The 11,114-nt window shown below is 42.2% G+C and overlaps 1 protein-coding gene across 3 annotated transcripts; it reads right to left on the reverse strand.

Annotated features, from left to right (window-relative positions):
- Positions 1 to 2,270: 2,270 nt before the first annotated feature.
- LOC123395473 (probable protein phosphatase 2C 67) lies at positions 2,271 to 10,326 on the reverse strand. Of its 3 annotated transcripts, none has more exons than XM_045090479.1 (11): positions 10,158 to 10,326; positions 8,868 to 9,279; positions 8,688 to 8,796; positions 7,793 to 7,829; positions 6,697 to 6,741; positions 5,927 to 5,979; positions 5,286 to 5,447; positions 4,255 to 4,338; positions 3,241 to 3,330; positions 3,093 to 3,140; positions 2,271 to 2,636 (listed from the first exon to the last, which is right to left on the reverse strand). In XM_045090479.1, exons 2-11 carry the CDS (start codon positions 9,212 to 9,214, stop codon positions 2,529 to 2,531), a joined length of 1,083 nt encoding a protein of 360 aa, XP_044946414.1. In that variant the 5' UTR covers positions 9,215 to 9,279; positions 10,158 to 10,326; the 3' UTR covers positions 2,271 to 2,528. The 3 variants fall into 3 exon arrangements, with proteins under 3 accessions (XP_044946414.1, XP_044946413.1, XP_044946415.1); XM_045090478.1 differs by having other exon boundaries at positions 10,152 to 10,326; XM_045090480.1 differs by lacking the exon at positions 10,158 to 10,326 and adding an exon at positions 9,364 to 10,118.
- Positions 10,327 to 11,114: the final 788 nt, after the last annotated feature.

The raw sequence follows: 11,114 nt of genomic DNA on the forward strand, positions 1-11,114 counted from the left end.
GCTTTGGTAGATTTAGGCTTGGATTGAGCATCATGAGGAAAATCATTTTGTAGTTTTACCTCGACCCCCTTTAACAGTAGGTGTTCCTATGACTCAAGTGTAAAGAAAATGAAACAGAAAGAGTAAATCTTGACGCGTCTTTAGAGTGTTTTTTTCAAGACACATTGAATACCTTATCTTCAATATCTTCATGAGGAATATCAATTTCTTCGCAATTTCTTTGCGATCAAAGTCTTCAAGGAAAGACCAAGGTCTTCACCCAAAGGCATACATTTTTAGGGGTCGATATTCATCGGATAACTCAAACTCCTCAACGACTTATAGAGCCTGTGTACAGTCACAAACATATCGGTCTCTTAACCTATAAGTCTTCAAACCATCAAAATCACTAAGGGGCACTAGATGCACTTACACGCGCATCATAGCAAAATGCGTCGGGGCGGGGGATAGTCGCTCGGGGGTGCTCACCTTGCTGGGTCGTGGCCCATGGCGGGAGAGGTTGGGGCAATTCGAAGCGGTGGTGGGCCGGCTCGGGGAGGCCGGCTGGGGCGCTGGCTGGGCCGGGGCGGACTAGGCCAGCGGCCTGGTTGGCTCGCTACATGGGATGTGGCCCATGGGGCCCATGTGGCGAGTTCGGCCTCCTCCTCGCTCGTTCATGAGCGGTTGGAGGGTCGTCGTCATGTTCCCGCACAGACCCGGAAGCTGCAGCCATGGGGAGGAGATCGTGCGGAAGGGTCGGGATCGGGGCAGAACAGGGACGTGGATGCCAGATCTGGGCAGCGGAGAAAGGCCTGCTGGATTGCCGGCGGCGGAGGCAGCTCACCGGAGGGCTGCAGCAGGGGCCAGTGCTTGCGGCGATGCGGGCGCGAACCCCACGCACAGGGCGATTCGGGAGGAAGGAGGAGGCGCTCGGGGGCAAGCCGACGGAGCGACTCGCAAGGTCTCGCGCTCCAGCGAGGCGATGTTGAGGCGGCAGCGAGGTTGGTCGAGGCCCTTGCTCGGGCAGCGCTCAAGCTCCACGCACGGGAGCTCTTGAGCGAAGGCGGCGGTTCGGGCCCTGGGCGGTCCTGTGATGGGCTCTGCAGGGCCGCAGCGGCTGCGATGGAAGAGGGACGCACGGAATTCGAGGAGGAGAGAGAGGAGGACAGATTAGGCAGGTGGGGGTTAAGGTTTACCCGATTTGGACGAGGGGCCGTCTATTTATAGGCAGGGGTGACTAGGAGAAGGTTTTTGGCCGTTTTTTGACCGTCTGATCTCAATCGGGCGGTCCGAAACTGAGGGTAGGCTAGGTGGCTGTTTTGGGCTCTGTGGACTAGGCTAGGCGGAGATGAGAGGGAAAACGGTTAGCCCGGCAACAGAGTTTCAAAACACCGAAACGTCCGACAATTAAACCGGCTATAGTGTCGCTATGGTCGACCGTTCCGGTATCAAACGAACTCTGATTGCGACGAAATTTGGCAGGCGGCCCTCCGGTGAGCTGCCTCCGCCGCCGGCAAAACAAATGTCCAGGAATATGCAGGCAGCCCTCCAGTGCACCTACATTAAAATAAGACCGCACGCAAAGTTTCAACCAATCCGGAAATATTTTATACACATTTTTAAAAACAATATTTTAATGATGTCGCGGACGCGTGCGTGTGTGATTGGTCTCGAAACGATCAACGACAATAACGAAGAGAACCGGCAACTAATAACAGACGCAAGTTTTAAAAACTGACGCAGCGGAGTGCCAATGCAATGCAGATGATGTAATGATGAGTGCGACAACTAATCTAACAACATGACGACAACGAAATAAAAGAAAAATCTTCTGAAACATCAGTCTCAGGCTGTCATACCAGCGTGGACGGTGATCGAGCAAACTTCGCAAAACAAACCCGTATAAAAGAATATTCGTAGAATACCCTTTTATGCTGGTCTGCTTGGCCACCGCCAACGCCGACCCGCAAAAGCGTTTTTCCCCGAACTACAAACGACTTATGGATCGGCTTTATACTGGATCTGCTAGTGATGCTCTTAGGATCTTGTGTAACCCTCCAAAAGACGAACATGTGATTTGGATGCGCCCCATTTCCCCATAAAACCATTATGTGGACCTTGTATCAATTCTCAACACACAAATCAAGGATCAAGTTATAGGTACTGACCATTCGATCAGAATCCAAGATTCACTTGCTCCTATATACTATAGTATAATGCATTGATTGAAGATCTAGTCTTCTCGATGGGAAAAATAAAATAAAGAAACAGGTAAACCTTGTAAACAGCAGTAAAAGAGACTTGGATCACATGAGCCTTTCTTTAGAGCAGTTTAGAGGGGCTTTTGCTACAAGAATCGTTTGAAAAAGCAAAACAAATGTCCAGATGAAGTACAGATAGTGCACTGCCAGTGGTGTCATGGACAGTACACTCGTTTGCCAGAGCACGAAAATCATGCAGGCTTGAATTACATATTGTTCTTTGCTACAGCGGCAAATTTCTCTTCTTGGGTTCGGTTCTGTGAAAAGAGTTGCAACAGCCAAGCAATTCTAGTGCTTGAAGACGATCAGAACAGCAGTGCAGTTATCCTTGCACCGCCTCTCGCGGACAGCTTCCTTCACCAGGCGCCGCACTGCGAGCGTGGCTGAGGACGTCTCCTATTTAGCAAAGAGTAGTGTTAACAAATGTTTCGATGCCTGAGAGTTCGAATTTACATAAGAACTGGGTTATCATGTGTCCTATATAATAATATAAAGTACCAAGTCTAAATAATAATGTCTTCTCCCAAAAATTCTCACTTGCAAAACCCTAGTTATTAATACTGCGCTGTGCGCCTGCACCTGCCCACTTGCCAACCTTCGGCCCAAGAGCTCCCCCAGGTCACGGCTACATCATGAGATCATGGAGCTCTACCATATATACACAGGTAGTCTCATCCATGTGAGCATGAGTAAGACAGATTTTACAAAATAAAATAGGCTTGCAATTTAATTTCAGCATCGTCCAATCAAAACCTGATCGCTTTTACCTCAGTACAGATAACTAGCAGAAAATAGTGGGTACAAGAAACAAATGTATTCAGAGTTATACAAATTAGTTCGAAGAAATAGCACCTTCAATTGCTGCTGGACAAATTCAACAGCATCACTTGGCCCAAATACCTGGGTGAACATAAAAAGTTAAGACTTGTCACAAATATGGTTGATGAAATCCAAATGAAGCAGAAACTAATATAGCAAAAAAAACAGGAAATAAACTTACTCCCCATAAGCCATCGCAACCAAGAATTATGAAATGGTCCTTCATTGTAAGTTCAAAAGAATGGACATCTGGTGTTGCAATTAATCCAACCTGCACGATAGTTGTTTGATATATGTTCATGCTTTATTTATAGACAGCGTTCCTAACATAACTGGCTTTTAGAAAGCGTGCTTAAGGAGCTTGCTTGGATTAAGCATGCAGTGGAACACCCCTTTTTTCTTTCTTTCTTTTGCAATAAATGTGGTGATGAATACAAAATATTGGGTATTTTAGCTTGACACCTCTTCATGTGCAAAAACAAGAAAGTCTTATGTCTTCGCAGAACTTAGAGAGAACCTTTGACAAACGTCGTAAAATGATCTCTGTAATGTGGGTACCTCATACAAATGCAGAGTGTTGAGTCTTCAACAGATTCGGATGTGAGCAACATAATGCAAGCACTAGTAACTGACATAAATTAGAAATGCCAGTCCAAAATTGTACCCAATGGATGTGAACTCTATACAAATATACAATAGATCTGTGTTTTAATTAACTCTCCCAAGGGTACCTCCATTATTGCATTGTCTTCCAAACGGATGGTCAAGTGAGAAAGCAGAAAATGACAGTTTCAAACTATGGTTTACTAGCATTCCAGAAATAAAAAACTTCACTACTTGATCTTTCTGCCAAAACATAACTTCACTACTTGGTCTAGAATGAACATAAAAGTGTGCATAACTGGAAGCATAATTATTTCGAAGCAAGCAGATACATCTCTGTGGACATCATCAGTTACCCTGGCAGATACAAAGGAACTCACAAGGGAGTTCCATTGGACTAATGAAACTTATACTAAAAAAATCATCTATTTCGTCGATGAGCATGGGAATTGAGGTTCTAACTCCTACCATCTTAAGACAAAAGGAGGAAAGTCGTAATACTCCAACAGTATATACTAATAGTACATTTTCCATATACACAAATGGAACACCATAATAAAAAATATCAGCAAATAAATTTGCATCAGTAAACCTTCTTAAAGTGACGATCTCCAAGAGCTCTAGATACTTCAATGCGCCCTTGTAGTCTTCCATTAGGACCAACAGAACCTCCAGCCTTTGTACAAGAGCAAGGTTAAATGAATCATGAGCCAAGACACATCAAAATGAACATTTAATATGCAATGGTAAGGTGCTCATCAAATATGGCATTGACCACAGAAGAAAATCAATAGAGGAGCAAATGTACAGGAGAACAAATTTGCACTTATTATCACAAATCAGCTAATTCCCATCGGTGACAATTGGCAGTAATTACAGCTTGTTCGGTTGGGGGGGGGGGGGGGGGGGTTGTTGTTGTTGATTGGGAATGGGAGTTTAAGATAAGTGAGACTTAAAATCCTTTAATTGACTCACGGACATAGGAATTAAGAAGGGAGGAGGAAGGGGAATTAAGAGGACCAACTCCCTCAGATCTCTTCCCTAGGGTCCCCTGGTAATTGAACTGGGGATTGGGAATTAGCAAAAAGAAAAACGTTTTGTTGGTTGTGCACGTCCGCGAGGGACGTTTTGTTAACATGAGGAAGGCATTCCCCTGCCTAATCCCACTAATCAAACATGGGCAGTTAACTCCCTCCTAAATTCCCATTTGTAATTGCCTTCACATGCCAAACAGAGGAATAAGACTTAAAATCAATTTCCCATGTCTAATCCCTTAACAAACTCCAATCTCTAAACTCCCATTCACTCTCCCTGTTGTGACCAAACACGTTGTTAGGGCAAGGCAACTAGGCATAGGTTGGATGCACAACGGAAATGCTAATATTCTAATGCTCGAGAAAGTCATGTGAATAAACTAGAATAATATCAGGCTTCAATCTGGTATAATTACCACAATCAGATCTGATTTGACAACTTATGGAGCCAAGAAAAATGATACAACATCCTTGAATTGGCAACTTTAGAACAAGCAGGCAGCTGATTCATTTGGAACATACATAACAAAGCAAAACATAATTTGTGAGGGAGAACTGAACTAAATGTTGGAAGTATACAATTATTCACCTTCTGGATTCTCGAGCGCTCTTGTGGAAAGATGGCTTTGTGTTCTCTTGTCAAAACAATAGCTTTCAGTGGATTTTTTATGTCAGCCACGGCACCTTCACCATCAGTTGAAGTAGAACGAGCTAGTACTGCTTTAGCATCCCCAGCATTTGCAACTATAACCTGGAACATGTCAACAAAAGAACAGCTTATTCAAAATAGATTGCAACGATTAAATAGTATAAAATTAAGGATTGAGATTTCGCACATAAAAAATTGCAAAATGAACAAGTTATGCATCTCAAATCATGCATGAGCATTCCATACCAAAAAGATAACACCACATAATTAGAGTTTCTTACGCATTAGAAGAGAAACCAACAAGTGAATTATGTTGTTCGTAGATTAGCCACGGTGGATTATGCCAGAATATGCTGCCTTGAAGGTAGGCATGTGATAAAAAAATAACTCATCTTGGGACACTGATGAAACAGTATCTCCAACTAGGTGAATGAAAGTATATATTTAATAAAGGAACAAATAATCTCATAGACCCTAATTCCATACAAACTCCAAACTGGATAACCAAAAAGAATTCCAGGGTATGACGGTGCAAAAAAGGTTGTGCATAATGAAGAAAATCCCTGGTACTGTAAACTTACAGTCTGTCCCAAGACCCAAACACATACGGCTGTAGCGCCATCTTGCCAGTTTCCTATAGACAAGGCACATGAGTACTATTAATATCATGAGAGAAGCAACCAATAAGAAAGAAATGAACTTAAATAATAGAGTTTTTCAACACTAGCATCTTTCTAGGCCCTGCGTACTTGGTACAACAAAATGTCTACTATTGTCAATTTGCAATCATAACTAAGAGATTATCCTAGTCACTGTAAGAACTGAGGATCACCCTACGTCATTGTGTTCATTTACCTATCTTTAGCCCAAAGCACCAGCCAAGGTTCCGAAAAAGTGCTAGCTCTTAGGCGGGGTGATGGGTGACCATCTAGACGCGCATAGGCACTGCCTAAAAAACCACCAATTGCAAGGGAGAAGAAAGAGATTGGCTGCAAAGCTGGCCCAGCTCAACTGGTCGGCTAGTGGAATACTATAGAAGTTCATAGCATCTCTTCCTTACCTAGACACACCACAAAGCACCAGCCATCAGCTTCAGTTTTTTACCACAAGGAGCTAGCTTATGAGCCAAGGAAAGATCTATGGAACGTAGGTACCCTTTACATCCTTTTAGAAGTTAGTCTAACCAGTAATGAGTATATCAGATATTGCACCAGCCCTGCTAGATAATTTCCCAATCATGGATATACGTCTAACCGGCCACTCAGAAAAAGAGTGCGTGGGCAAACTGGCGTCACAAGCACTGGAAATTGCAGAGGAACAAATGATGAAAGTTGAGACCATAATTTCTTACCTTCAGCACTTTCTTGCAGTAGTGATTCATCAGTTCTACGAAAACCTGCAGACAATAAGAATAAGGTCAAGACAAATCAGCGGAAATAACAAACAAACTTCGAACGGAAGAATATTGAATGAGCAATAACAAGAAGAACCAAAGAGCAAAACGACACCATAGAAGCACAGAAGAAAAATAATATGTTGGACTGGAAAAATGCTAGTGTACAAGAGGAACTAAAATCATGTCAACTCAAAAGCTGAAAATCACATACTACCTCCGTCACGGTTTAGAAGGCACGGTTAAGTTTGCGTGCATTTCCACAACACACAAGGTTTAAGGCGCATTGCATTTACTCCTAGCAGCTAATTAGTACTTCGTTGTACTACTTCTATATGCATGCGTAGTGTGAATGCTATTTTTCAACTCATTTTGCAGCCAATCAATAACCACCTAGGTTCTAGAGAATTTTCATGCACGCCTTCTAAACCGTGACGGAGGGAGTACTCCCTCCGGTCCTTTTTACTCCGCGTTTTAGATTTCGGTCAAGTCAAACTTTGCAAAGTTTGACCAAATTTATATTAAAAAATATCAATATCTACAATACCAAATATATGCATTATGAAACTACATTTCGTAAAGAATCTAACAATATTGATTTGGCATGGTGAATGTTGATAATTTTTTCTATAAGTTTGGTCAAAGTAGAGATACTTTGACTTCCGACAAAACTTATATGCAGACTAAAAAGGACCGGAGGGAGTACAAGATGGCAATCCCCATTGCCATTTCCATACAATACATTTATTCTAGAATGACAGTTAGAAAAGGTGAGAAATATCTTAAGAAATCTAACATAACCTCAGCAGCATGTAACATGCTCAAGGATTAAGGGCTAAGGCTGCCTTTCATGTTGATAATAGATAATGTTAGTGTAGAAATATAGAATCAATTTGATCCTTTGAATAAGATAGCGACAATTATTTTTATTGTATGCATAATGAAAATTGTGAAGTACAACGATGAAACTAATAGAAGGGCTCTTCTAACTACTATTATTAGCACTGTTATAGTCTACTTTCTAGACAAGAGAAGAATTTAATGTACTAAATACCTTCAATAATGGCCTTCTTTGCCACTTTACCATTTATCTGCAATACAATATATCAATATTCGTTAAATGGCCAACAATAGAATAAACAAAACTGGAGTATCAGAATCATGCAAGTTAATTTGAATATGAATTACTCATGAAATGGCCTCCTAATCAAAATAAACAAAAAATAGAAGGTATAAACTTAACTTTGTACAAACTGAAAGTCCAAAAGGTAGCACCCTCAGTGAGGAAGATGTCAAGAAGCAATAAATGGTCAAGTGATCTAATAGATATCAATTCCTCATCGACCAGACGAAAGGAGAAGATGCAAAGTGCATAATCATAAATGGAAGCTATCATGAAAAGCTTCGCCTTGATTGCACACAAAGATATTCCAGGGAAACATTAGTTAAATAGGCATGGAAGCAGAAGATAAAATGAAGATAAAATTTCCTAAAACAATATACCTAGGAGACAACAGTTGAGTAGGCATAGAAGGAGAAGAAGAAAAAATGAGGATAGAAATTACTAAAACTCCGATGAGACAGTAGTTAAATAGACAAAGAAGCAGAAGAAAACATCAGGAAAAGTATTACTGAAACACCATTCCAAGGAAGATGCAAAGAAACCATCTGAGTGTAGCATTAAAAAATGAAAAAAAAAAAGGGGGTAACGGTAAAAAAAGGCCCATCTATATGAGTAGGGATGCAAGCGGGGCGGGCTAGCAGACAATACCATAGTACAAGTGCAGTGTTAGTTTTAAGTAAATGAGGAACTAATTGGTGAGTTTCGAGGGACGAAGCACGATGCTGCTTGCACCCCTATGTATGAGCAACTGAAGACAGAACAAATACACCATAACATACTAATGATTAATGAAAACATTGAACAGAAGCAGACAATGTGAACAGACCAACTCACGTGGTAATCCTGCAGCAATAACGTGCGGGTGTAAGTGCTTCTGTGCATACTCCGCAGCCAAGCGGCCACCATGCCCATCATATATTGCGAAATGTGCGCATCTGCATCAAGCTACTTACATTAGCTACATACATTGCATGCAAGTAATTAATATGAAGAGAAAGAGGGGCACCTCAAATTTCCAGGAGATCCCATGCTAGCATCAGGAAGCACTACCCAGGCATCCTCCATTGTATGCCTGCAGCCCTTGTCTTCTGCAGCATCGGCTTCAATACTAGTTAGTATCATCTCTTGCTGACTTGGAACTTTCGAGATGGTTGTGGATTTCTCATCCGAGATGCATGGGTCTAGCGGCAAGTTGCTTCCCTTTTGAGAGGTGTCTCTCTTTTCGCCATTTGCTTCTTGAGAACTAGCAGTCTCCACGTGACAATCCTTTTCAGTAGAAGTGGCAGCACCTTTTGGGCGCTTTGATTCCCAATCTTCATTGCTGGAACTGGCTTCACGCTTTTGATGAGTCATGGATATAATGAGACTAAACTCTAAAGCTTCCAATAGTGTATCGATTTCACCAATTTAAGGCACCACTGGATGAACAACACATAAATGTCAGGAAATGTTGCCTAGAAGCTAAAAACAAAGGTTTGACGGAAAAAATGGAGGGCGCTAACTGTGTAGTAGCAGAAGAAAGATATGCTTAGGCAAACTATAGCAAGGAGGCAAGCTAAACAAGAACCAGCCCACCAACTTAGTTGTGTCACGGATCTCATAAGTAGCATAGTACTTACGAGCAATAACCCTGCATATATAAAATGCCTATACAAAGATATCAGCGAAACATCAATACATGCTCACACACAGTGGCGAATCTAGGACGAATTCAGTACAAGGGCTGAAACTGGACTAAGATGGGCTGGAACTAGGCTGAGATGGGCTGGGATAGGCTGGATTTTAATTTCGGAGGGCAGGCTTCAGCCTGTTGAAGCCTGCCTAGAATCGCGGCTGCTCACACAGATAAACTAAATTGATGTATGGAAATGATAATCGATGTTCCCTCAAAGTCAAAGCTATAATTTTATTCCTGTTTTCCCCAAAAAAGAAAAGGACTGGTAACTAGGTGGTCAACCCACATCAAACAACATATTGCCCTAACTAGATTCAGACAACACAGAAACCTAGGGATTTCAATGAAGCGACTACATATCGACTGGTTCTATGGGGTAACCACACGTTAACATGACGTGATTTCGCGATGTGTACAGCCTTGCTTCCCATTATGGCTACGAGACTGGTCCTAGAATCAAAGGAGCACCTAAATCTACTAAGCAGCTACCAATAGCAGACTTTTCTTTTGGAATCGAATGGGCAACCGCAAAATATCAGCAAATCTCGAGGTGTCGCCAGTGGAGGAACCCCAACAAGTGCCGGTAAGAACAAGAACAAAACGGGTATAGCTAACCAGAACCCGGATGGTGATGACAGGTGACCTCCGGGAATGGTGGAACTTGTATCTCGGGGCCACGGGCGGGTCCGTAAGCTCGCCGATGTCGCCGGCGAGGAGCGGCGGAGGTAGCTGGGGGTCTGGCCGGTGGGGAATCGATGGGACGATAACAAGCGGTCACACGTCTCGTCTGGACTATGGGCTAGTAGAAGAAGGTCCATTGTAGCCCAACTTTAAATGGGCCACTCACAAGATATAATGAAAGTAATGGAGCAACTGTTTAGTTCAAAAGATATAAACTAAGCACAAAAAATAGGTCAGTATTGAACGTCCGCGACCGTCAGATCTGCAGAGCGCATTGTTAGATCTATCCATGCAGCAAATTTTCTTCGATGCAACAAATTGCGTTCATGATGCAGCAATTTTAGTCAACAGTTGCAACAAAAATATAATTGTAGCAAAAAAAATATTTAGATGATCGTAGCAAAAAAACCGAAGTTGATGGTGCGTACTAGCAAAACAAAATAAAGGTTGTAGCAAAACAATCCGGTGAACTCGGGTTGCAACTCTGACGAACACGTATGCAACTTTTTTAGTGAACGGTTGCAGCAAAAAATGATGCCGGTTGTAGCAAAAAATCCAACGAACTCAAGTTGCAACCAAACGTGGATGTAGCTTTTTGAATGGACAGATTGTAGCAAAAATGAAAAACGTTTGTATCAAATTCACACATGGTTGCAGCAAATCTGATGAAAAAATGTTGCATACACCTGGCCAGCTAGGCGCGCGGCCTGCGCGCGACCGGCCAACGATTCGACCGGCGCGCCGGGTGAAAGCGTTTCCCCAATGAATATTATTTATCACACGTTGAAGGATGATCATATGTTTACACTAGTAAAAGTATGAACCTTATTTCCAAACATTTATATAACGTTTTTTCAATGTTTAATACTTATTATCTTGCTGTTTTTATTTATTCAC

The sequence above is a fragment of the Hordeum vulgare genome, chromosome 5H (assembly GCF_904849725.1).
Source record: "Hordeum vulgare subsp. vulgare chromosome 5H, MorexV3_pseudomolecules_assembly, whole genome shotgun sequence".
NCBI lineage: Eukaryota > Viridiplantae > Streptophyta > Magnoliopsida > Poales > Poaceae > Hordeum > Hordeum vulgare.